This window comes from Gallus gallus, chromosome 5, assembly GCF_016699485.2.
Source record: "Gallus gallus isolate bGalGal1 chromosome 5, bGalGal1.mat.broiler.GRCg7b, whole genome shotgun sequence".
Lineage (NCBI taxonomy): Eukaryota > Metazoa > Chordata > Aves > Galliformes > Phasianidae > Gallus > Gallus gallus.
This window is the reverse complement of record NC_052536.1, coordinates 2,310,037-2,337,793: the sequence shown is the minus strand read 5'-3', so window position 1 is coordinate 2,337,793 and position 27,757 is coordinate 2,310,037. Positions and strand designations below refer to the sequence as shown.

Sequence of the window (27,757 nt, the reverse complement as noted above, 5' to 3'; positions counted from 1 at the left end):
AGAGTAAAAAAAAAAATCACACGCACATTTCAATCTACTAGTTTATGCAAAATATGGGCGCACTGTCATTTTTCTCACAATCTGATTAAAACAAAATAATAAATAAAAATCATCAAGCTTAAAATAGAATCACATTGGTAAACTATCATCCTCACTTCGCAGATGAGAGCTGAAAACAAAAGGTTTTTCCATGAACAGCCTACAGTTAACTCAGCAGTAAGAAGGTAATTCAATGAGTATCAGAACAGGGAGACATTCAAACTGCCTTGTTTGAAATAAATCGTTTGATTCAACACACCTGACAGCAGTTACATATGCATAAAAATCAACATGTGGTGGAAGTATCTGAAAGTAGCTTCTAGAACCATCAATAAGGGATTCATACTTCTCAAAGCTTTCATGTTGCTGCTTACTAGTGTGAGAACTGCATTACATGCTTTATCACCAAGCATTCGAAACCTCCAAGAGTGACCACGGACACTCCAAAAATTAAAACACAGCATGACAACAACATTAAGTGACTACAGGATGCAAGGTATGCAGAGAGAGCATACAAGAGGGGTGAAAAAGGACCCAGAAACAGAAAATACTTACAGAATGTAAAGAAACTACATACAAAAATGACAGCAAAAAATGATGAACTATTCTATAACATCCCCTCCTTAGAGTAGCTCACATTTCCATCATATTTTGTTAAGGAAAAGGTTTACTAAGCCTATCAAGTGTGAAATATTTCAGTGGGACCAAGATCAGATTTTATTAAATCTCTTTACCCACACGGCAAATCCTTCAATTAGCAGTGGAACTTCTTTGATCACATAAAGTGCAAGCAAAAAAAAAAAAAAGGAAAAAGGTAAACACTGCTGCCCAAGCCTAATTGATAGTTTTTGTTTATTCCATCAACAGAACAAAAAAAAAAAAAAAAAGGCAGACTAAGCCTGTTCTGACTTCAGAAAAATAAATCTGAGCTCCATAAACAACCCAGTCACATCCAGAAGCATAAGCTGCATTCAAGTTTGACTGGGAATGTAAGCATGTTATCCAATTATCAGTCTAAATCATGCAAAAGCAGTAGAGTTTTGTCAAGGTTTAAAAACTACCTGCTTCAACCTGAATTTCAACCATTATCCCTGATCCTCCAAAAGTCTCCTGCTTTTTCTGCAGCTTTGTAACACCTTCCTGTCTTGACAGAGTTGTCATTTTTTTCTCCTGATAAAGGCTATGATTCGATAATTATTCCTTCTCAAAGATGAGCTGACCAAAATGCTGACTGGACAAAAGCACATGCTCCACAATACTCTCAGATTCATCGCTTCGACATCTGTGTCCTTCTCGACTCAGTGCCTTGAAGTCATCTGTCACTAGTAGCAGCTCACGTGGTGAACAGTACACAATGGGAAATCCTTTGTCCCTTAGCAATGCCTCACAGATTTCAGGACACTGAAGGGTAAGACAGTAGTACCCTGGATATGCAGAAATAATTCCAAGTGAATACACTATCTTTATATGAACGAGTGAACAGTATTACATTTTTAAGTATACCTTTCTTACCTATGTCACTCTTAACTGATATGCACTGCGCTCAAGTACATGGAAAAATATGCACTCAAGCAAATAAACAGCTTTAAAGAACAAACAGATGGGTCACAGGCAGCAAGAATTTTATGTTCCCAAATAAAGCTATTGTATACTGTACACATCACCCTAGACAGGCTGGCATAATCTTCCTCAGTATGCCAATAGGCTGAACTGAAGAACCGTGATATGACTGACTGGAGACATATCTGGGAATTTGGATTCTCTTCCTGCCTCAGTCACTGAAGGATTTGGCCAAATCACAGCTGCTCCTACTCCTTTTCTCAGCTTACAAACAGTCCCTATAAATAACCATTTTGGTTCAGTAACACTAAGAGGCTTCAGACAGAATTAACCTTTATGGCAGAACTCAGGAGTTTCTCTGTTAAGATGTTAAGTTCAGGATGAGCTCTCAGTTTCAGCTCATTCAAATTTGGATGTGTCCACACTACTGCTGCTGTAAATCTATGCTGCAGAAGAACCTGTTTTGTTAAGCAGATTGTTGAGCAATTTCAGCACACATCTTGGGCGCAGCCATTTACCTGCTATGCAAACTGGCAGAGCAGTAACAGCAAGCATCTGAAGGAAGAAGCATTCTGTTTAAGACCAGACAGTACCAGCCTGGTACTGGAATACAGTACACCTAGTAAAAAGAGTCAGCTAAGAACCCAAGAGAATTCTGAGACCACAAAGGTTAGGTGTACTACAAAACCATCACGTTCTCCCTCTCAAAGGGAAACTGTTGAAGCTCAAGCCACTAGCAAATACGCCAACAATATGGAAAGATCCTAGAGAACAAGATGCTATTATAGTTTCTACAGCAGTCAACAATTTCTGGCTCTACTCAGAAGGCTGTGGAAGTATTAGCTAAGCATAGTATTAGCTATGTATTAGCTAAGCATAAAGTAATTCCTTACTATTTTGGAAGATGTCATCAAATTTAATAATTACACTGTGAAGTAAAATGATTATCATATAGCTATACAGAGCACACCACAACTGCGCTCCAGATCTGGCTGAAATGCTTTTATTCTGTGTCAAGTTGTTCAAATGGCTTCTATTTTAATACATGAACAGTAATCTCAACCAAATGTTAAACAACTGCATTAAAAAAATGCTTCTTTTCTTCTGCACTCTGTAGCATACAAAAGCTCACTGCAATCTAAGTGAAGCACTGCAGTGAGCACTGTTACACAGTCATTAATCCAATCATTAAGGCAGTGTAGTGAGACTAACTATGCGCATGGTTAGCACAATGGGGGGAAAAAAAACAGACTGATGACTACGATTGAAAAGGTCAATATGAAATACAATACTGACACAAAGGAATCAACTGAAAGGAATAAAGCATACACAGAGCACAAGATTGCACCACATGCATACTAAATATTTACAGGCATTTAAACATTGCTTAAGATGGTGCTATCTAATCTACTTAAAAGGATAAAAGAACTCTATTTCAAAATGAAATATATTTCTTCAATGAATATATTCCCCTCCAACCAAAAAGTATATTCCTACTGGCACAGGATAAACATTCTGAACCAAAACAAAGCAATTCCATTAGTTAATTCATAATTTTGAACATATGAAACCATACATCTTCCCCACACTTCCACTGTCCTAGAATGCATTCTATCCACTTTTCCTTTAATTCATCATGAATTCATCTTAGATGTACCTTACTCAAATAGTACTACATCTTAAAGAATAAAACTTCTTTTCCTCTGTTTGTAGTTTTGCAGCAAATGATATTTACAGAAAGAAAAACAAATGCAAGCTTTTCTAATTGCTGCCACTTAGCTTCATGTATTTTGAAAGGTTTTAAACCCAGTGCCTAATTTGATTAAAAACCTTTATACATCTGTATTTGTCCAGATAGGCAACACTCATTCTCCAAATCAGAGGATCTGGGAAAAAAAAAGTATTCCTCATTTAAGTATTACAGCTTGAGATTACCATCCAAATCCTTCAATTAAGGAAAATAATATCTCAAAACATAAAAATGTACTCTTAAAATAAAGTTTATTTGCCATTGTGTTTTTTTCTTCCCCATCTGCAGGGGTATGTGTGGAAAGAAGTAGGGAGGAAAAATTTAGGCTGTGCTTAAGAATAAATAACCCCTTCAAATCTTAAAAACACCATTAATTTGAGACCTTGATACCCCATCTAATGCTCTTCTACTATCCACACAGTAAATTAATGCCTTGAAGCTTGTGCTAATGGAAACATTTTTCATTTAGACTGGCAACTTTCTCATTCATGCATAGCTTATTCCAAGTCTCTGAGTTAATTTAGTTTTCCCTCAGAGCTAAATTTATTAGAAGAATTATGCACACCAACCTGAGCCTCCCTCTGCCAGGTACTTGTCCTTTGCATAGATGACAGAATCCAGCATAGACTCAAAGAGAAGGAAATAACCCTGTATGCACACAAGAGAAAGAATGTAAAAAGTCAGTACAGTTTTCATTTAGCATATTTAATAAGTATACAGACAGACTTAACAACACAGTTTAAGATCTTTACATGTCCACACTCCCTGCTAAGAGCCAGAACCTAGAGAATATCTCAATACCATCATTACTTCAAAACATAATAGATAAACATTCCCACACTACACATTAACATCTATACACCTTAACATCCAATAAATCAACAAACTGTAGGCAATAAATACCCACCTACACCAATTACCTATGTCCACCTTAAATCCCAAGTGAAAAGCTCTAAGTATTATTTTATAATAATAACTTACAACAAGAAATTCCTTTCTGACTGAGAACTGCAAGCAGCATTAGAACTATTGCAACCTAGGAAATTATTGAAACACAAAAGGAATGTATCCTTCCTTCTTGACATTTGCAACCCAGTGGTACCCTGTACCAGACTGGACAGCGCTCAAAAAGATAGGTGGAAATGAATCACACTGCAAAGACACAGGTTCTCTGAATGGTCTATGTCATACAGCAGCACTTGAACTTAGCATGTACTCAGGATAAAACTCCTGAGCACAACGTTTGCTTAGTTTTTTGGTGCTGTGGTTAATTTTAGAGAAGGTTGTAGTCTACAGTATAGACTAAAGCAGACAATACCATTCTAGTGATGTAGAGCAGCTTATTGTAAATTTTCCAGATTTTCAGTCAGGCATTTTCTGAACATACAAGACAGAGAAGAGCATAACACATAATTAATATTTCAAATAAAACATGAAATTGCAACTACTTCTAAGTCAATTCCAAATTTCAAAGAGACATACAGCCAGAAGTTTTACTACCATCCTATCTCCAAGTTTGAATATGATTCCTGCTGAATAGTGCAACACACTTCATGTGCGTTCATATGACACCAAATAAATTCAGACAAATCCAACCAGGTTACACTTGGCTTTTTCACTTTATGTAAAACACTTATTTTTGCTCATAACACAGCTTAACCATATGGCTTAATTTGTACAGATTGACTGACAATAGGGAAGAACCAAAAAAGACAACGGAAAGTCCAGATTTCAGACTTGCAGTCCTACAAGCCCAAACAGCAGGAATCAAACAAATCTGTGAAGACTGTTTTCCCCCATTCTTCCTACAGTTCTGTATGTCCACAGCCACACTTGTTTTTGCCTTTATGTTCAATAAAAGAACAGATTGAAAACTAAAGAAATATCCTTTTCTCATCCTATTTCTCCTGAGAAAGAAGAAATCCTGCTCTACTGGACACTTTTCATCCAAATGCTGCCCTCTCTTCCGCTTTATTGCCTAACTTTTACAAAATCCTTAGAGTAAACCTCAGAACGAACATTACTGCTTTGGGAGCAGTATGATCTTTTGTAAGCTTTGCAAAAGGCCAGGAGCTCCTACTGCATCAGATTATTTTATGCTTCCAGCAAGCTGAAAGCACAGACTGGAACCACAGATTTCTTCTTAAATCTTGCAGTTCTAAAAATATGATGCGTTTGGCTCATAGAAATTCTTTCCAGATGCTTTTAAAATAAAATGCGACCTCAAGGACAAATCTTATGAATAGTTAACACCAACAGTCAGCAAGTTACAAAGCAACATCTTTACAGATATACGAGATACAGATATATCTTCACTTATTTCTTCCTGTCTGAAATGCCCATTATCTACAACGTCTGGAAGATGCACCTTCTAATGAGCAGTACAATGAAATTCTCACAGTCCTTTTCTCAAACCCTTCCAACTCTCGCATTGCTGTTTTTCCCCTTATCCCCAGTTCCATATAGCATTTTTGCAAAATTGCATAAACTGTCAGTGGTACTGAATCAAATCATTTATTACTTATACCAAAACATTTTGCTCTGTGTGCTGTGTTCACCTACGGTGCAATTTAGAATGTAATTTCACAGGCTGCTGCCTCACCTGTAGGGGTGCCATGTGGAAAGAGAACTATACCTGTTTTCTCCCCATGATGCTGTGGGGCAACATTCTTGCTTCCATGTTTCCACCTCAAAAAAACACTCTGTGCTTAGTGTTCGTTTTTTCACTTCAGTATATACTAGCATCCTCAAGATTAATGAGTACAAAGAGATTTCTAGGATACAAAACTGTGAGTAGAATACTAATAATTTTATCTTGCACCTGGCTTAGCTAATAGGAATAAAAGATGTCTTATATATCCATATCTTGCATTTTGTAACAGGATTGTAAAACAGTCCCAGAACTTTGACAGCTTAGTATCCTGTACTGTTACATTTCCTTTACCATTCAAGTAGACTACATCATTCTCAGGTTTATTTTCATTTTAATTCAATACTTTGTAAGTACAAGTATAAGCAGCTCTTTCATCGGTGAAATCCAGATATATCCAAAACGTGGTATTAGCATGCTTAGAACAGCAGAAATTGCTAGAACTTTTACAATAGCGGAGAAAAAACACATGCAGCAAGTACAGAACCGAGAAACAATGTTTACCTACTCAAGTAAGAGTTGCTGTTTTTCTTCTTTTATCAAAGATGAATTTTATTATTTTCTGTAATACAAGTGCAACTGGTCTGGTATTCCACATTCTGCAAGGCTCAACGCTGAATATGTGATAAGATGAAAGGCACCTACCAAACCACTGGCTGAGAACCCTGTCAGTCTAAAATGTACATTTTTTTCTTAAAGTAAGTTTTAACTACAAGTGTTCTATCAAACTGCAGAATATAACAAGCTACAGAAGGTACACAGAATACATTAGTCAGTGGATTTCAGTTTACGAAATAAAATGTAATTTTGCATTAATATACACACACACAACTGCTGGAGTCCACTCAACTTTGTGAAAAATCACCTTCTGTTCTACAGGAAGCTGCAAAAACATGTGGCACATTTAAATAAGCAACAGCAGCTATGTGGGAACTCTTCTGCATGATCTGCTGCAGCACTATTTCCTCACACTGCCTTCGCCCTCGTAGTCATCTCTACCGTATGATTTAATAAAAAGAGCAAAAAACAAACAACAGTACATCCTGTTGTATCCTTAAACTTATGCAAGACAAACAAGAACACCAAAAGGGCAGATCTGAAGTGTGCAAAGTAACATTCACTATTAACATGAGAAAATAAAATACTATTAAAATAAAAAGGAAAAGAAAAACCCACCAAAAAAAAAACCCCAACAACCCTGCAGAGAAATTAAAGTACTCAGCCACTTAGCATGCTTCTTACACAGCATTAAAAAAAAATCTTATGTAAATTTGAAAACTATATTTTACTGTTTTATAGGAGCAGAACACCTCTACTAACACACTCTCAAATATTAACAATATAGAATATCAAGACTACAAAAGTAGTACTACACCAGCAAGTGTTAAAAAAAAACCAACAACAACAACAACCCAAGCACCATCACTGTTTGTCTACATAGAGATAGGGGAAAGGAGCAAGGGTAGAAAAGACTGCTTCCAGTATTTCAGACACATCATTTCCTAGTACTTTTCTCAAGATCCAAGCTACCTCTACTCACAAATCATAATTAATATAATTTCAAAATTACTTAAGACAGAAGCAGAAAATTGGTTATTAGCTGCCTGAGCAACACGAGCATAAGATTCCATTCTTGGTTTATTTTAAGAATCCGTTTCTTTCCCAGTTTTTCCACTCTTTAAGACAATACTGCATATTTAGTATCCTACAGCACTACATAAACCAGCAATTTATGAGAATGCAGAGTGTTCTGACATTGTATTTGAGACAACCATCTCAGACAGCTGTCCCTCACGATCAAACCCCTTACAGTTAAGAACTACAGATACTTTTCAGGGGAACAAACCTCTCAACCTCTACCTTCATATTCTTAGCTGCAGAAACAGAAGTAAAAGCACTGATAGAAAAAAAAAAAGACTAAAACAGACACAGCTGAATAAGACCATTCTACAAAAACATTACATTTTTTGTTTGTATTCACCCTTTCAATGGGCTGCCTATGAAGCTTATGATTATACAACTAAACTCCACGCATGCAATAACACAGCCACATTTTGTACAGCGATAGCAAATCTTGTCCTGCCAAATATTAAATTTGACCAAAAGCAAGCTTCAGCACTTTGCACAGCAGCTTCTCTTTTAAACTTATTTATACTTCACGTGTATCTTTGCTTAGAAGTATAATTCATGTAAGCCTACAGTTTGTGTAAGAAGAGACTTCTTTGTAGGTTTCCTAAGGTAAAAGCAGATAATCAAGAAGGTAACCACTAAAACACAATTGGTAGTTTCACGTCTTAAGGCTTTCAAAGGTTTGACATGTGTGAACTTGAGGCGATTAAGGAGGATGGAGCATCAGAAGCTTACAGTCCTGGAACAGATTATTGGGCAACGCTGTACAGGGAAACCTTTATAAAGGAGGCCAGCAGTGAGATTTGATACAAGATTCACCCATTCGGACATTCAAACAGTTTGTCTCCAACAACAAGAAGAGCCTGGTCTAATAGAATCAGTTTGGTTAGCAGAACAGGTTATGACTTGGCCGTTCTTATCCACCAGATAGTGTGGTTCATTAGATGAACTGGCTTTTCCTCCCAGCCTACAACACTCAAAGCACATTTTTCTAGCCACCAACACTTCGCCAGTGTTCTGCTACAAAGAATCCACAGTGGTCTTCAGAATGCAAATATCTAAATAGACAGATTTATCCAGGTAACTAGTTTGAGGGCCTCTTGGAATACTTCAGCAGACTTTCTTTCAGACAGCAGCAGAAGAGGTCATACCTTAAAACACCTCCCACTGTTTTTTAAAACAGTTTGCATACTGGTTTTAGTAGAACATAATTACACAGATGCCCTCATTGCCTGATTTTAAATCTAACGCAGGTACTTCAGATGTCACAAGTCATTTAGTTGTCGCACCAGAAGTAAGATCGCTGTTCCCTGTCTGCTAATTTCTTTCACAGGCTGGAAAGAAAAAAAAGCCAAAGAGACAGTTGTTCATCATTCAGTCTCTAAGCCTTGAACAAAACAAAACTGGATCTGAGTAAATTTTCAACTGAAAAACATTACTTCAGATGATAAGTATAGATTTGAAATACAGTTCGGATTTGTCTAGAACTGATATACAGACACCCAACCTACTCACTATGTAACAGTGAAGATGCTTCTACTATTTCTGCATATTTTAAGGGAATAAACGTAAAGGTAGATGGAAAAGGTAGGAATAGCAACCTGTGAAAGGTCACTTACACAAGTAGAATAATCACCAGAAACCACTACAATGAAGGTGCTTGTAAAGCAATGCTGTACCTTTGGTAACACACATGTGCTAGTTTTCTCAGAAAGTGCGTTCTAGAAATATTCCTGCTGGATGCATCACCTTCTCTCTCCAGCCTCCATTCTGTTGCTGCACATCTGTTTATAACTTCCTGATGCATAGCTCTAAAAAGCTTACTGGCCTTCAGTACCATTCTCTGCCAAGCAAAACCAAGCAATGGCTCTATAAAAGGGTTTATTAATTGCTAGCGTACAAGCAGCTTACTTGCCAAAAGCAGCAGCAACTTCCCACATTTTTTGTTACAGAGAAACTATTCCCATTGAAATTTTCCTGCTAGTTCATATAGATGCTCCAAATAGAGAACTGAAAACATAATATACTGAGATCCTTTTTGCTTTCACACTTAGCACGTACAAGATCTTCAAGCAAGTGCTCAGTCAATTTTCAAGCACTTCTACTCTCATATAACACAAAATATTTCACACTGCTCAGAATCAGAGGACGAAAAGAAAAAGCCAATTCACACAGTTGTGAAAACAGGGAACATGAGAAAGCCAGACAAAGAGGAATCTTCATTTGCATTTAGGCAACACAACACTCCCTTCTAGACAGGGCTGGAACTAACTGTGCTCCATATCCAGCTATCAATCTTACTCTCACAGCATTGTCCTCTTTATCTCTGTATTGCAGCAACCTATAAAAATACTAACATCCCTATATGTTTAGAATACCTCATTAAGTCAAGTGCACGTTTATATAATTGTAACATTAAAAGGGAAATTAGCACCAAAATGGGAAACAGAACATTAATTACTTGATTTCTTACATGAAGTGCTTTACATAGTCCTCTATTTCACCTTAGAGGAACCCATTTACAACATGCCTTAGGTTCTGAATTGCCCAAATCATTTTCAAAAAATGAAAGCTTGGGCTCCAGAATTAAAAAAAAAAAAAAAAAGGGCTTTGGAGAACATGATTCTGGCACACATAATAGGAAGCTGATCAGAAGTTTCCTTGAAAGAGCTATTATTGTTTCTAGTGAAGTCACTACATTGTCAGAAATCACCAATCATAACACTTTTTTAATCCACTACTACTTAATCTTCATTAAGTACTACTCAAGTACATACTACTTAAATCTTCATTGAAACAAGTGACACCCACATTAAATTCAGCTCATGCTTTACATAACATTCTTTACAGCAGTGGAACAAAAAAATATTTACAGTTTGTCAGCACACAAAAATACTGAAGAACAATTTATTTCCACCTTTATCTGGAAATTATGTATGCATAGTGAACATGCCAAAGGCCCCTCTGCACATAGAACAGCCATAATTTGTCAATAACAACAAAAAGGAATATAAGCTTTCATTGCTGATCTTAATGAAAAATTCACCTATCTTAAATTTGAGTCCAAACAGTGGCAATTATTATGAAATTATTATTTTTAATATAATTATTTTTTTTTCCTAAGAACAACAATGCTTTGAAAAGAACATTCATATGCCTTACCATCCACTCAGATATAATTACATCCACTTTCTCCAAAGGCAGATCTACTTCTTCAATTCTTCCTTTGATTAATGTAATGGTATTTTCAAGTTTATTTAATCTGCAAGACATAACATAAGCCCGTTAGTTTATATTTCCATTAGATGTTGTCAAGAGAGATATACTGATGTCTCTACTTCAGATTTCTTCCCTCCTCCCCCCAGAAAGGACTAAGATGCAATACTGTTCGTTAGTTGTACTTCAGACAGAATGTTACTAGGTTTCCAAACAATTCAGGATGTTAAGTGTCAGGCAAAGGTGGCAGACGGTAGAACTGTGTACCTCCAACATTTTGTGCATGCAAATGTGCAGAATTCAGAACCCAGAAGAAGATGTCAATTTACAATTATACTCCCTTTTATTTAGAGTTGCTTGTTTCTAGTTCTTTCTTTGACACTTGTAGTGTAAGTCTGGAGTGATTAGAGCCTACTCATCATACTAGGACAGAAATCAAAATTTACTTTGTGCAAAGCTCTTCTGCACAACTGCGTTTTTCTTTTTTTTTTTTTATTTGAGGAAGCCAGCTGCAAAGTCACTGAGAACATTCCCATTTAGATCATTACAGTTACACCATGATGAAGGCACTGTCCTCACTGTGATTTTTGCCAAAATTATCTACAATGTTTAATAACTAGAGTAACTAGTATCACCTCACATGCAAGTAATGACGCAAACATTCTGTATAAGGAGGAAGGTATTTTTGAAACAAAAACTTCATGACAATTAAATTGCCAGATACCTATAGCTATTGCTATAAAGAGCAAAAAAGTATTCCAAAGAAATTTATCTATCCACTGCAGCTCCCATCTCTGTCTGCCCCTTTCCCCCACAGCCTGACATCTTACTCTCTCATACTGTCTGACTCTCAGGGCAAATCAGTAATCACATTAAAAACGCCATCTAGAAGACAATAGGCGAAAAATCAGAAAAAAAGGAGGGAAAGGGTCAAAGGGCCACTTGAACACATGGGCTGTAGGAAACATCAGTTAAATTCTCCACATGTGACAGCCTTCCCTTAGAAGAGTAGCAGTTCACCATTAATATCATACTTAGTTTTGTAAACAGGAGTCAAAACAGAAGTTCAAAGGGAAAAATAAAATGTTAAACAGCTATCACTTGTATCAATATTCTAAGAGCAAAAAGGATGTAAAGTTAACATCGTTAATGACATTGCACAAGGACGTAATAAACTAGTATTTATCCTCAGTATTTTTTAATTACATATTTAATTTAAATTGTAACATGTAAAGGAGTTTACAGATTGTAAGAAAAACAACTTGGATGCTATTTATGCACTCCATGTTGCAACTAATACTTAATTTAGCACTTTTCTTAAGCAGGTATTTATTTAACAGAAAAAGGTTCCGGCATCCAAGTGTGATATGTTGTGTCCCCAGCACTACACCTCAAGAACAACATTACAGTATCATTAAAATCCCATAAACTGAGATTCCCAAATTCCTCAGCAGCTACTTTTGCTTTTTCACAGATGCTTCAAATAAATAAAAACATTATAAACCTCAGTCAAAGGTACGTATTTTACCCTACATTTCCCATGCTTCAAGCACGAAAATCCTTAAGCGCTCAGGCATCATTGTTTCATTTTTACACAAACTCACAGCCTCCCATATTATCCCATAAGGGTAAATTAGTGAAACATAGAATGGATAAATAAACTATTACATGAGAAGAAAGCCATCTAGAGCATAAGATTCAAAAGAGTTGAGATAAGTAATACAAAGTCTAAGTGACAGCCAGGTATCAGAGGTAACCTTCAGGATTCAGTGTCAGATCTGATACCAATCGAGCAACCTAGACGATGGCACAGAATGTACCCTTATAAAATTTCTGGATAAACTTCAACTGAGGAAAGTGTATGATAAATTAAGAGAGTATGAACTGTAGAAGTGAGCTGATAGGAACCTCAGCTTTGCACAGGCGAAGACCACCTCTGCTGGAATAATCCCACAAAGCAAGACAGATTGGTTCTTCAGGGTTAGAAATCAACTCTACTTCCTTTTTTCCACCCTGTTCTAACAAGGGGTGCTGGTGAACTAGTTGAACATAGGCAACCAGCATGCCCTTGTAGAAATAATAACCAGCTGTATCATATACACAAGATGGTAGCAGCAGCTCAATGAACAATCATTTCCTACTATTCAAACATTTAAAAATACATCTGGAGTACAGCATTCAGATGGGAGACCTGCAGTACAAGACAGTGACATATGGGATCAAGTTTTTTAATGGTCCATCAGGATAACCGGGGTGGAGTACATGACAGTCAGGGAGAGGATGCAAAGTGGGTTTCCTTAGCTTTAAAAAGGAAAGGATAAAAGGTGGGTACCTGATAACTGCCCCTGCCTAATGTGGGGTTGAAGAGAAGACAAAGCAAACCTCTAACATCACATGGATTGGATGAGAGGCAGTGGACAAAAGCTGCACCCATAGAAATTTCAATGCGATATTTCAAAAATAAAACTGAGGATAGTCAAATAAGACATTTGCCAGAGAAGTTCAGACAGAAGTGGCAAAGTTCAGAAATTGACCAAACAACGTCTGAGCCAGTAGCCAGTTCTGCTGCAGTAGAACCTTAACTGAATGGTGGCTAGACCAGATGTCCTCCAGGGGTCCCTCCCACTCTATATAATTCTGTGACAGTTTACATGGTACACATCATATTTGTAGTTTTCACTGAAATATCTTTTCTCGGCAACCCCACAAATAGCATGCTGGTATGATGCTGTTAAAATGGATTTTTTTTTCCCCCAAAACTATAGAAAATAGAGTACAATGGTAATCACCAACTAGTGCAAAAAACAGAGCACAGTATGTTTCCAAGGAAATAAAATGAGGTAGTAGACTTCTATTACTCTTCACAAAGCGAGAGTCCCTTAAAAATACTAACATAGAAAATCTTACTAGAGAAAGGTTAATACCATTTAATCATAAAATTTGGCATATTCCACATCTCTGTTGATGGTGTTAAAACTGATAAAAATTGCTAATACATAAATGGTTGCACAGGGAGGTGGCAGAGTTACTGTTCCTAGAGGTGCTCAAGAACCATTATATGTAGTATAATGGTTTAGTGGAAAATACTTTAAAATACTTCAGTTAGGACATGGTTTAGTGAGGAAATACTGGTGGTAGGTGTATGGTTGGACTGGATCACGTTGGAGGTGTTTTCCAACCCTGGTGAGTCTATGATTCTATAACAAGCTTTGTTTTTTTTTTTTAATCCATCACAGTTCCAACAGGAAGATCTAAATATATATATTTGTACTTAAATCCATACAGTAAAGCAAGGCTTTCAATTTTCTGTAATCTAGAAAATTAGCTTACAGAAACTAAAACCTGTTTTAATCTTCAGAGAAGGACTTCAGTAAAAAAGACATACCAGGTGCTGTGATCATTAATTAGGAAAAATATTGTAATAACTTTTTACAGTAATATTTACCATACAAGTTTTCCCAGAGTTCTCCTACCTAATGATGTCCATGGCTTGATAAATGATTTCAGACTGGTCTACTCCAATCACTTTCTTTGCACCTGCTTTGGCAGCAAACATGGAGAGTATTCCAGTTCCACAGCCAACATCCAAAACAACCTGAAATGAGTAAGCAACATATTTTTGCTTTCATTTATTTCTTTTACTCTGATTTTTCTACACGTCCTTCTATGTCAGAGATAACACATTCTAATAGAAGAAAAAAAAAAAGTAGCATCAGATCTTGCTATTACATTCAGATATCTAAGTCAAATCACAACTCTAATTTCTTCTACAGGATCTTATGCCTTTTCAGATGGGCAATAAGGCAGATCAGTTCCCGCCGCTGATGAGATAATTTGCGCAAGAAAAATCATTCCAAGAAATTACTTAGGAAACAACTAAAAGTTACATAAAGAGGAGAAAGAAGGAATTAGAGTCTGAAGAATTGTAATATTAGTGAATCATTCTAGCAGCTGAATTTATCACTTTCAAACTTTGCAGTTTCTCCTTAAGTCTACTGAAAAATTTTAATTCCTTCCAGTAGTTTAATTCCAACTATAGCACAAGAAGATAATGTATACATAAACATACACAAAGCCAAAAGATTTTATATTTTCCTTAAGTAGGTAGATCTGTTAAGTAATTTCAACAAGTGTAAAAAGCATTTACATTTTAATTCTAAAAAATCTACATTGCTCTGCATAAAGAACATCTGAAGTCATTGAAAACTTGTATCTATTTGCGTAAGAAAAAATGTCTCAACCACAGACTGCTCAACACTGAGAATGCATTTTCTCAACACTCTTACTGTATCAATATTTATCTTCTTCATTGGCTATATCCTTCTTGATCCAAAGTAAATTCACACAACGGTTCCTGTCCTATATGTTAAGATTTCTGACTTTAAATCATAATTCCATGCTTCTGTGTTTCATTCTTCCCTTCAACTACGAAAACCTCAATATGATACTTAAGAGGTACATATGCTTCAAAAGGAGAAAACAAAAAGAAAGAAAATGCCTAGTCATTTGTAACACCAGTGTGCCTTACCTACTGGAACAACTAGTAACAGTAATCAAAACAATCACTCATTAGAAACAAGTATCAACTTATTTCACTAGCTTTCCTTAGCACAGATTCCACTGTTGTAGAATGGTTTTCACAGCTTTCATGACATTAATTCTTTAAGACATAGCATTAATTCATTAAGGAGATATCACATCACTTAATAATCAACCTCACACTTGAGAATTACAAATCCTTTTCACAAAATATTTCAAGGCAATACTGCACTCTCACGTATGAACGATTAAGACTGCTTGGCTTTGGCACAACAAAAAACTTACATATACCCTTTTAAATTTCATGCTACAAATTTTCAGAATTTAAACTCATGAACGTTCCATATAATAGGTATGTTTGCACTGCATATAATACAACTTCTGCATTTTGAGGATGGATACAGAGCAACAATACTGAAGCTAGCAGGAATTAAAATACCCTTTTTATACTTTGCAACAAAGCGTAAATTGGCCTCTGTTATGGTGTACTGGGAAGCAGCAACCAATGACCTGAATGCCACCTGCCTTCACGAACAAAGTTACTATCTGGAATCAGCCTAGAAAACACTAGCATCACAGCACACCCTAAGGGGGCTGGCAACAAAAGTTGCAGATACAGTTGTTCTACTTGAACTCTGCGGCTTTCTTCCAAAAGGAGTCTAAGCTGTGACCTGCCTGCGATAAGTTACAAGTTACGCATGAGTAGCAAAGGCTACAGAAGCGCCTAGGCTGAAATCTTCTGGAGACAGGAATAGACAGCGAATAGAATGTTCTTGCAGCTGTTGAAATCTCACGCCCCCAGAATCATCTGTTCTAGCACTTGACCATGGTAGTTAACAGAACTGCTGAGCTATGATAGCTGGAAGTCAGAGCCAAAAATAAACCTCTGCAAAAGAATGCACTTGACATGCAGTTGCATGAAAGAGAGCAATCACCACAGATAGGAAAAAAAATCAAAATGGACAACATTTGGACAGCTGCCCCAGTCACTTAAAAACCCAGATGGAACTCATCTAGACTTAAGCAGGGGATGGGGATGGAGAAAAAGACAAGGGAGCAAATATGTACAAGCTGGAACATCTGAGGAAGGGAAGGACAAGCAGAATGATCATCAATTAGCCTAAGGACACAGGTTTGCAGCCAACACATTCTTGCAGTGATCACATATGGCCTCTCACCAGGGATCTGGAACAGCTGGACTGGTGATTTGACAATACCATAACACTGCAGTATCACTTTCTTCTCTGCAGCTGAATCAAAACTGATATTCTTGTTTTCTTTAAAAAAAAAAAACTACTTCAAATTCAGAAAAACAGGATTTTAGCTAATTTGGTCCTTTAAATTAATTCCATCTAAGAATTCTTAGTAGAAGGGATGTTTAAAAACTCAATTTTTCTCCTCAATACAGCATTGATGACATACTGAGACTCTGTTTTCATCCAATTCACACAATTGCACCTCTTAAGGACAGTTCAGATCAATAACAAGAAGTTTAGACAAGCTCTATTAATAAACTACTCTCAAAGCTTTCCTTTCAGAAACAACAAAAACATCACCATATATTTTCTAAAGGGAAATGCCATATATGATTTCTACAGATACTACAAGAGTCTTGGAAACATAGTATTGGACAATTCCTTTTATTCACTTTTTTAGTAACTGTAAACAAACTTTTAAGAGAAATCAGCCTATTTACTCAAGTTGGAAGTTTCACACTTTAATATGACCTTGAGAGCATCATACGACACATAAATTAAACAAAGCATGTGAACACTTCCTTAAGCAGAAATCTGCAACAGATTTTTTTTTTTTTTTTTTTTTTTGTAAAAAAACCAACAATTTCCATAACATTATACCAAGTGACAACTACATCAGCACTTAGTTACAGAGTGGGGCACTGGTCACTGGGATACAAGCTAACTGGGAACTCAGAGACCAACTGTCCTCTGTGAAAATCTGGTTATCAATTCAAGGTTCATATATGAAACTTAACTACACACGAGAAAGTTCTGTTTCTTTACTGAATCTTTCTGCCCTGCTGGATGAGCCATCAAGCTATCTGATCGTTCACAACTTTCAACAAACCAGCAATATCATGTTTTATAGACACTTTTGCCTGCTGTCGTTGTAATGAGAAGCTTAGACATGTTTAGTAGAAACAGGCTTATGACATGAGCTAAAGCAAAAATTAAAATTTTTCCCCACTGCAGTTGCTAAAAGAAATCTGATGTAAGAAATATAAAGAGCAACTATCAGACGGGCACACCTTCATTTCCTCCACAGATATTCTCAAGCTTTGCTGATTAACAAAATAGCAATCAAAATTCAAATAAAAATTGTAAGTCACATGACTTCCATAAACTTGCCAGATGAAAAATGGTAAGTAGTAAGTGGATGAAAGCTACTCCAGAACAGAAGCCTGTAACTCAGAAGACATCAAATTCATCAGAAACAGCCAAGCAAAATACAGAAAACAAGCAGGTTACAACTGCACTGGGGTCATAACCAAAGTAGGATCATAAAGACAGGCCTCTTTTTTCCTCACTGCAAGTGAAATATCAGCTGCTGATTCCAAGTCCCTTAGTAATAACTTAGTCTGGATACATTAAACAACAATTCAACAAGTCAGTTGCGTATGAATTCTTCCCCAGTTCTAATTACTCAATGTTCCCAGGATGTCTTTACTGAAATCAGACACAAATTGAAATTCACTTAAATTCTGGTTGAGCCCCTCTAAGATGGATTCTGCTTAATATACTAGACAAGAAAGGCTCAACCTAACCCCGCCAACATAATTAATGAACATCCTGACACGGTACACACAACAATGACAACAGCAATCAACGCTTCTGTTATCAGCACTATCCACCCTCCAGCAGCTGAATAACATTCTATCACCTAATAAAAGCTGAGTCTATTAAATCAAATCTTGTCAGTGCAATAATCCATTTCCAAAGCCACAAAGTAGCTGGTCTGTACCATTTCTACCACTTCAAGGAACAAAAACCAAAAAACAGAAATTACTGAATTTTTTGAACTGTTTTACATACCTTGTCCTTGAAGATATGTGGATTTTGATATATGAAGTCACGATAGCTTTCTGTACGCACTTTATCCTATGATTTAAAGCAAAAAAAAAAACCTCACAATGTTTACACGGCTTATTTGTATAGAAGATACCATTCAAACATGCTGAGCAACTGGCTTTTAACCTGACCTACAGATGTTTTGTGGCTACTACACTTATAAGGATTCTACAACAATGATGTTCTGTACTACAATCCTTTAAAATTTATTGCCTATGCAAATCAAGTCATCTGAACCTCTAGAAGCGGAGGAAAAAAAATAACAAACAAAAAACAACCAGCAAAACAAAAAAAAGCCAACTTACACCATACTGACCTTCTGTGTTTGATTTTTTAGATGCTTTAAAGTTCCCAATAAGCATCTAAGCATTTATAGTACCTTAGCATATGAAAGCTAGTGGCATAGCTCAATCCGCCAGCATGGTGATATATTAATCCATTTAATATGCATCAGCCAGTACACAAATTTACAGCTAGGAGTCAGTTTTGGAATTGCTGTAAGTCAAACGTTAGAGCAACGCAAAAGAAAACCTTACAAAAGTTATCTTTATCTAGGAAATACGGTCTACATATAATAGTAAAGCAGAAAAATAATCAACTGCTTTCTTCTACTATGGCAGATAATCTTTAGAAAAAAATATATAAATTAATTTTCTCTAGTGAGGAAGAAAATTTTATTAGGAAAAAAAGATCAGGGTGAGAACAAAGGGTACATTCATAAAAATTATTTAGACAAACAAAGCTATTCTCACTCTTGAAAACCCTAAAACACAGGTAAAGATTAAAAAGCATCATCTCACATACAGCCCAAACAGTATAGAAAATTGTACTTTAAAGTAGACAACAACTATGAATAAAAAAGAGAATCTTTTAATGTTATATTCGATTACTATAACATATCAAGAGCAACTATTTTTAGTAGTTCACTTCTATCACAGTATTTGCTGAAACAACCAAAATTGGGTGGAAAAAAAAAAAAAAAAGGTTCAACATCAATCAATAATGCAGTCAGCTGGAAAGCTTTCAGCTTTACATCCTGCCCACTCACATTGCCTCAGCATTGCCCCAGCTTAATCAATACAACGCTAGCTCCTTTCTCTCCTACATGCACTACTGCTTGAGTAAGCCACAGTCATTCACTTTCAGGTCTCCCTACTTATGAATTACTTTAATTCACCATTGTCATGTCACGCTTTTTCTTTGTTTTGTTTTTAAATAAAAAGGTAAGAAATTTCACTAAGACAATATTCAAAACATTCTCAAGAAAAAAAAAAAGGATCAGGGAAACGACTAGGCATTTCACTGCTGTGAAGCACCAGTTATCTTTCCCATATTTGAAAGGTTTGCAGTAAAAGAAAAACTTCATGCTGTCACTACTAGGCATAAAGAAAAAAGGTTTCAAAACAGAATGTTGCCAGACAAAATGCAGACAGCCTCCTCTCCTCAAACTTTAAATGTAGCAAGTTACTTGCCGATTTAAATAAGGTTGATGCACAAAAATCAAAGTAAACATCAGGCACACAGCAAAACATTCCATTTATACATGGTAAAAATTGATGCTTTCCTGTTTAGAAAAGAAGTCAGAATTCTCAAAGGCATCCTGACAAACATTCCCTGAAATCAACACAATATGATTTTTTAAATCAGTCTTTTGCAGAGATGCAGAATTACTAAGAACTTTAGTAGCAAACAAAGGCTTCTTCATCCATTCCCTGTGACATCTCAAACACTTCTTTTAATTTTTAACACAACTGACTGCCAAACCCAACTTCTATCATTTATCCTCAAGATTTTGAACGTATTTCCCTAGCTTACATGCTGTGGAGAACATTCCTCTACCTCTGCAGAAGTGTTTTGTACCTCCACAACACTCCCTCCCCCTTATAATCTACCTCATACTTACACAATTCTTAATACAAATTCATGGTGTTTCTACAGTGGGGCCACTAACTGATTTACAACTCAGAAGGATACATATACTACCTGTAAGGACCAAGTAACTTTACAAGTTCATATTTTATCCATACAGGTACAAAAGAATTTTATTTATTTCTGCCATAAAACAATAAGTCTGCTTACAACACTTGTAACTATGACTTTTTCTGTGAAAGGAAGCATTAAGGGATGCTGATTTGCATGTCAATTATAACATTTTCTCTTTTGAAGTTGAAAGGGCATTACAGATTTCCCTTTGAACAATTCAGACTATCTTCTATCATTTTTATTACATAAGAGGTGCACCTAATTTTTCCAGCAGTTCAGTGCTGTATTGTCAATACATTAGATGGTGCACAAATACCTACAATTTCAGTTTACTTAATGCAACAGAAAACTCCAATATTTCATATTGGACTTTGCCTTACAAATTCCAACTGTTTGGAAAATATAAATTTAGAAAAATTGTCTATATCACGTTATTTCATTTCTCATTTAATCCTACATGACAAGCTGCTTCTGAGAAGGTAGAGCTGGTATGGAAACTGCAGCATTTCAAAACATGTATCTGTAGTGAATGATTTTATACACCTCGTGCTTCCTGTACAGTAAACAGAATTTACACAAAGGGAATAAAACTGAAAATACTCAATCTCCGAGGGAAAAAAAAATATTTTGCAAAGAAAGGGTTAAAAATGCAGCTGCTCTGCAGTATATTTACAGGCACACAGCCCACTTCATTCCATCTTTCCTCTTTAGTCCTACTAAGATGCAGTCGAGATCATTTTCTAACCTTTAGCATCTCTTCATGTATCCCATAATGCCCGTAGGAGCTGAAGTAAACACCATCCTCATCCTCATGAAGGTCTGCAATGGTGTTGGATGATGAGCTGCTTCCGACATCTGCGTTCATCACGAAATCCTGTGCAAATTGTCTGTAATCAATTTGAAATATACTCTTGAGACGTGCTTATGAGACCACGACCGAGAGGTGGGGGCAGGGGCTTGAAAGAGATAAGGAATCCAGACTGCCCAGGGGCTTCTACAACAATGGGTCTGGCCTAGGCTTTAAATGTGCACAATCTCCCTCTGCTGGCGTCTGGAGGCTGCTGCATGACGATCCACCACTTCGTGCATTACCCTTCAGCATTTCCCTCCCACTTTAAGCAGTAAATATCAGCACTGAAACACTCACTGTATTTATATGCCAGCCACAATTCATATTTCATTTCTATTTTTATGTAGGAATTATCTGTTCTGCACTTGCTAGTCTAGTACAAAACCTACTACCACAGTGGTAAACGTCTAACGGCAAAAACGTAGGTCATGTTGTGTCATGTAGATAAGGATTCAGTAAGCGAACAGCACCTCAGAGCTATACAGCGTACATCACTGAACAACTCGTAGACAGCTGAAGAAAGAACTTTAAAACTGAAGTATTAAGGTGGAACCAACTTCATTGTAAATGACTGCAAAGCCTGGCAAGCCTAGAGAAACATTTCCACAGATATTACCTTCATATTCATTTAGCAGGCACGCCCATATCCTCATATTCTCAACAATTTCTAGGGAGTTGCATGACTGATCCTAAACAGATAGTCATTAAAACACCTAACATTTTTTTCCAATTTTAGAGAGAAAAAATCTGCATAATACAAGCATGTTGCAACCGAGACAAATTACAGTTGCACAGTCTCCCAGGAAGTCTCTGCAGACAGGTAAAGCACGAGGTAAAGCTTCACCTAGTTTTTTTATTCCAGAAGTTCAGGTCAGTGAACTAGCCTTCTAAATACTGGCATAAATGAATTTCAATGACTAAAGACAAGAGAAAAAACAGGTTGCTGTAGCTTAAGGTCCCTTACACTTATTTCCACTTCACATTTGACTTCTGAGCTACTTTAGTTGCACTAAGGGAAGCACTATGTTTCCTTTCAGGTAGACAACATCTGTACACAGTTGTAAATAATAGTACAAACCAGCATTGCTACCACTTACAGCACGTAGGCTACTACAATGCAGCTGGTTAATCTGTCTATAATTTCAAAGCAGGCTGCTTCATCATATCTACATCTGGCTATTTTTCCTGCCTGTTGATCACTTCTGAATTGGAAAAACCTGCACTGAAAAAGAGCAGTTAAAGGGTCCCACTTATACTAAGGGATAGCTTGATGAACAAACCTAAAATATGTAAGGCTGAATGAAGCTTAGAGAGCTGAAAAGAAATTGCAAGTGAAGATCTGAAATTCTTAGAACAAAACTGCCTATTTTGTCATAGTTGCCGAGATTTGAAAAAGTGTATGAATTAAGTTCAGTCAATTCAGTTTTTCAGTGCCTGATCACAGCGGTTGTTATCTTGAAATGATGTTTCCATATAGCATTTAATCTTGTGTGATCTCTAAAGAAACTTAAATTCCTGTTTTTATGCATGTGCACCTGCATTCTGAAGACCTCAAGATTTACAAGCATCATATACAGCTATTGAAGGAACCGGATTCCACTTTAAAAAAAACTGGGGGGAAAAAAACTGAACAGGAACAAAAATAGCTCTCAAGATGTTTCAAGTCTTATGTTTCAGTTGATAATACCTCCCTCTTCTCCACTGTGTACATCTTCAACACTTAATTCAGATTTAAAGGGCTACTGGAAAAGTGTTTGAAAAACAGAGCGGTCTGAAGCAAAGTACACATTACTATCCTGTGTGTTTATTTAGCTTTCCTAAGCATACTTTGTTTATGCAGTTTTTAGAATTTCATTGATGATCAAGAAGAGAAAAATTAAACCAACCAACATTCCCCACACAAGATGAGAGTTTTATTCCATTGTTATAATCTACCACTTCTTTCAATTTCTGTTGGTCTTAGAAACTGTTTTATCCTGCCTAAAACACACCAGATAAAAAAGCTTCAGCTCAAGCAGTTACCTCATTTTATGAAGATCATCTTGTGCTCTAGCTAAGGCTGCTTCTGCAAGTCTTGCTCTGTGTTCTGCATGTTTTAATTGTTTAAGGAGCACTGTAGTATCATTTAAACCATTAGAACACAAAATGTCTGTGGGTTCACACAGATCTTCAGTATCTGTTGAAACAGAGAGGGGAAAAAAACAAAAACCTGCTTATACACAATATGTTACCAGTACTGCTATTTCTATCTTCAGACAGTCTACAAGAAACATCACTGAATTTGAGAGAGCTAACTGCAGAAACTCAGTAAAAGCAAGATGCTAAAAGTGAACTCAAAGTTAGCAAAACAAATAAATCCTGAGCTGAGATTTCTTTAAATAGCTGTCAATGGTTAAGAAAACAATGCTACTACATTTCCAGATGTAGTAAGAAGCAACTGCCAGCTTGTCAGACAAAAGACTTAACTAACAAATATAAATAAATAAATGATATATATCTAAGTTTATTTCATTTAATGATAGCAGGCCAACTATTTGTTCCTCAAGTAAAAAGAGATACTTAAAAAACAATTTGGAGACATTCAAATAATGCGTAACTCTTAACAATCGCAGAGGCAGTTGAAAGAAACACACACCTCTGAAGTCTGTAACTTCCTTAAAGAGCACACACTGAACAGGCGTATATTCAGTGAAATGTAAACTAAATGCATGCTAGAGAACACTGTATCTATGCTACCACCAGCAGGACTTGTTTAGAAACTGACAGACTGTACAGAATGAGAAAATCACAGTAGAATTTAAATATCTTATAGTTTAGGTAAAAGAAAGATGCACAATCAAGTGCAAAATAAGACAGTAGGAGAATTGTAGGCTGCAAAAGTAAGTTCAAAAGTCAAACTGAATTCCCTAAGGATTTCTAGCAACCACAACAAAGCACAACTCTTATCTTCTTTCATCCAAGGACAATCCATATAAAAGATGAAGATACTTTCAGCACAACTAATTGCTTGCTCCTTTCTTCTACTGTGGATTTTTTATTCAAATCACCTAGTTTTAAGTGCCTATGTTTAGGAGGTTTATAAATCTCATAGAAGTCTCACTCAAATTTAGGTGGAATACCCCTTTGATCTGCTTAATTACTACACATGGCAACAATGAACATATTTAACACAAGTGAATGCAGATAACAAACGAGGCTACAAAAATCCCAGCTGTTAGAAACTAACAGACAATGGGTGGTAGATATATCAGAGAGTGACGTGAAGTCCTGACTTAAACTATTACATGGACTTTCTTAAGCATACTCAAGTTAATGTCAGCACAGCAATGGCCACTTTGTATGATGCAAACTCTGCAAATATCACATTTATCCCAAGACACAATACACTCATGCTGAAATACAATTATTTACCAAACTGAAGCAGGAGATCATCTTCTAGCTCTGGTTTCAGATATTCCTCTCCATCCCAAGGCAGTGGGCTGCTGAGTGAATTCAAATATGCTGGCATAGGTTTCTAGAGGAAAGGAGAAGAGCATGTAAGCTAAGTTCCTTTGAAAACAATTAACTCTTCAAGTCCATTCAAGAAAATAAGGCAAAGGTCTTTTCTTCCACTCATTAAAATAAACATGGCATTACCAAAGCAGTTTTCTGGCAAGGGCTGAGAAAGATACTGCTTTAAAGCACAAGTAGCAAGAAAGTAAAGAAATTAAGTTCTGTCTTTCATCCTGGCTCTGACAGCACATATCCAAAAGAGTATACTGACACTACAACCACTGTGACCAGAGAACAACATAAAAATACATCTAGAAGCTAGTCTGGTGGCAAAACCCAGGTAGCTACAGAATTGTGGAACCCAATACAAGCAGCAAAGCACAGTAGACTGACAGAAATTAAAAGATATCTTTAGAATTGCACTGCTGCCAGGAATCAAGTTTACTCAGGTGTTCAGCTGTGTCAGGCTCACAAATTACAACAGGGCTAATCTGTGAAGCCAAGATCCTAATTGTGCATGTAGAAAGACTTTGCACAACACCTTAGGGATCAATTTCAGAAATGCTACATTCTCTCCCACTTGCATAAGGCCAATTAATACTCCTTAGGAAAAGAAGAGGTCAGATTCTGGACCAGTTTTTTCATTTATATGATTTACTCCGAATAGCTAGTTATACCTTAAATAATGATCCAAGGATTTAAGTAAAGATTTGAAAATTTAATTAAAAAAAACTCAATTGTGCAAGATGTTCTTCGTTATAAACATAAACATCCACGGAACAACCAAAGAACCTATATTCATGCCACCATAAACACAAAAGCTAGCCAAGCCTAACTTAAAACCATAGGTTCCCAACAGCCTTTCTTGTTATTTTTGCAAAGCTTAATTGTACATGCTGAGACTTAAGTTACCTAGCACTGCAGCAGAGTTCTGCCTGGCTCATATTACCACAAGAGCCCCTTCTGCACCATCACACTTGCTAACAAAGAAACTTCAGTCACTGTGAGGCGACCCCAGTACTAGAGCCAGGCCTCTAAGTCAGAGGCCAAGACAAAATAACAAAACAGCATGACAGAACATAGCATGAGCTTTTTACAAGTACAAAATTTATCTCATAGAAGCAATAGAAGTCACATTAAATAAACACATTTAAAATTAAAACAACTTTATAGTTAAAATGCTCACACCTAAATAACCCATTCAATGGCTGTGGAATTCTTATTTCTAGAAATATCATCCTAGCTTCCATACAGTTACTTTAACATTGAAAGCACAGTGTCTTGATTTCCCATTCTCCAGACATCAGCTACAGAAATATTACATGGTACACTTACCTTCAGCCTGACAAAGTTTATTAGTTTAACATATCCATAAAAATCAAGCCCTGGAAAGAAAAAAAAGAGACAGCTTGTGTTACTGAAAATCCACATGTTTTACAGTGGTACGATTAGTAATTACTTGTTCAATTGACCAGCTTCCCCTTAGGGTGTACATCATTACCTAGTACAGTCTTACTATCTTAGACATGCCATCTATAACTCTGTTCTTCTTAGATCCAAACCATGAAATTCTCATCTTTGGTACAGATACTTTTACCACATGTCAAGAACAGAAAACATGCAAACTCATTTTACTAGCAAGTATTTCCTTCATTTAGCAAGCACTGTACATTAAAACAGCCATATTTATCTCCTACTCAGGCCACCTTGCTAATATTTTAGGCTTCTGTGCTCCTTTGTTACAGTTTTCAGCTTTCTTCTTAAAAACAAACAGGTAAATGGATCCTACTAATCAAGAACACTCACACTGATGTAAAACTGCCACCTAACTAAAAAAGATCAAGTTCCTATAATTATGTATTTTCCTCAAGAGCAGAGAGGATACCATGTAAACCCAAAATATCTTCTTTTGAGTTTTAGACTGAAAGCAGACCAGGTGATAGATTTTCACATGCAGATTTCTAAACACTTCATGTAGTTCCCAATCCTTCCTCTCTCCCTTTCTTAATACACACTCCCAAAATAGTGTTTCTCCAATTCTCTCTCCCTTTCCCCAGTTGTCTAGTTTTCCTCTACCAGCAGTAGGACATGAATTTGAGGTTCACTTTAAGTCTTCCAAAGCACCCTCCCCTACCTTCATGTGCATCCTCCTCTATGTTCTTTTCTTCAGTCACCATCTTGGCCTAACTACACAGGAGTCTTAAGCAAAAATTAACCTTAAAAAGTCAACGTTAGAGGGTTCTCCTCTGATAAGCCCAGACGTCACATAGCCCCTCACAAGACAGGTGAATAGCTCAACCCTATTCACAGCTAAGCACTCTTATCCCAGCAAAGTAACCAAAGTGAGTATATCGCTTAAGCACTTTGCTGGAAAGCCCATCTTTAGCTCTGAATCCTATCACCAACGTGAAATCCATTAATATTAAGCTGATTTTCACAATTTGTTTTAAACAGACACTGATACACAGGTATTAAAGAGCAGATAGGGTCAAAACCTACCGTGTTTTACGACCACATCACGAACATTAAACTGATGCTCTGCATTACAGTGGCAGAACACATCTTCGGGGCTGCAGAACCACCTGCAAGCAGAGAGTTACAAAGTACACAGCACCCAAGTGCTACTACCTGGAAGCTGTATTACACAGAGCTTACAACACTGCATTCTGACACAAGAATATAATACGGCAGAGCCAGGGACACAACGAGAGGGGGCAGGAGTCCCACCCGCTGCACACATCGCCTCTCCCCCTCTGACGGAACGCCCCACCAGGCAGGCAGCGCTGCCCCACGCCTGCCCCTTCCCTGAGAAGAAATCCGGCCCTGGGGGCCGCTCACCTGTCGCAGAAAAGGCAGCGGGCACGCAGCCCCTCGCCTGTTCCCTGCTCCTGTTGCTCCTCTTCCTCCTCCCAGGCCTCCTCGCCATCGGACAGTTCAGCCATCTCGTCGTCCCGCGTGGGCCC

The 27,757-nt window shown here is 36.9% G+C and overlaps 1 protein-coding gene across 11 annotated transcripts in view; it reads right to left on the bottom strand.

Annotated features, from left to right (window-relative positions):
• PRMT3 (protein arginine methyltransferase 3) overlaps positions 1–27,757 on the bottom strand; it is a 54,752-nt gene that overhangs the window by 26,843 nt on the left and 152 nt on the right. For 7 of the 11 annotated variants that reach the window (XR_005860034.2, XR_003075218.3, XM_015286191.4 and 4 more), the window contains exons 2-11: positions 27,633–27,756; positions 27,294–27,376; positions 26,130–26,179; positions 24,714–24,816; positions 23,325–23,478; positions 21,198–21,339; positions 18,434–18,499; positions 14,318–14,439; positions 10,791–10,890; positions 3,919–3,997 (exon numbers count right to left, since the gene is read on the bottom strand). Coding sequence is in view for 9 of the 11 variants with exons in the window: in XM_015286191.4 (XP_015141677.1) it covers positions 3,919–3,997; positions 10,791–10,890; positions 14,318–14,439; positions 18,434–18,499; positions 21,198–21,339; positions 23,325–23,478; positions 24,714–24,816; positions 26,130–26,179; positions 27,294–27,376; positions 27,633–27,756 (1,023 nt within the window). In the remaining 2 variants the exon portion in view is untranslated. Of the gene's footprint in view, positions 1–1,105; positions 1,464–3,918; positions 3,998–10,790; positions 10,891–14,317; positions 14,440–18,433; positions 18,500–21,197; positions 21,340–23,324; positions 23,479–24,713; positions 24,817–26,129; positions 26,180–27,293; positions 27,377–27,632; position 27,757 lie in introns of those variants that run through there. The other 4 variants (XM_015286189.4, XM_046941574.1, XM_046941576.1 and 1 more) reach the window with 3 other exon arrangements.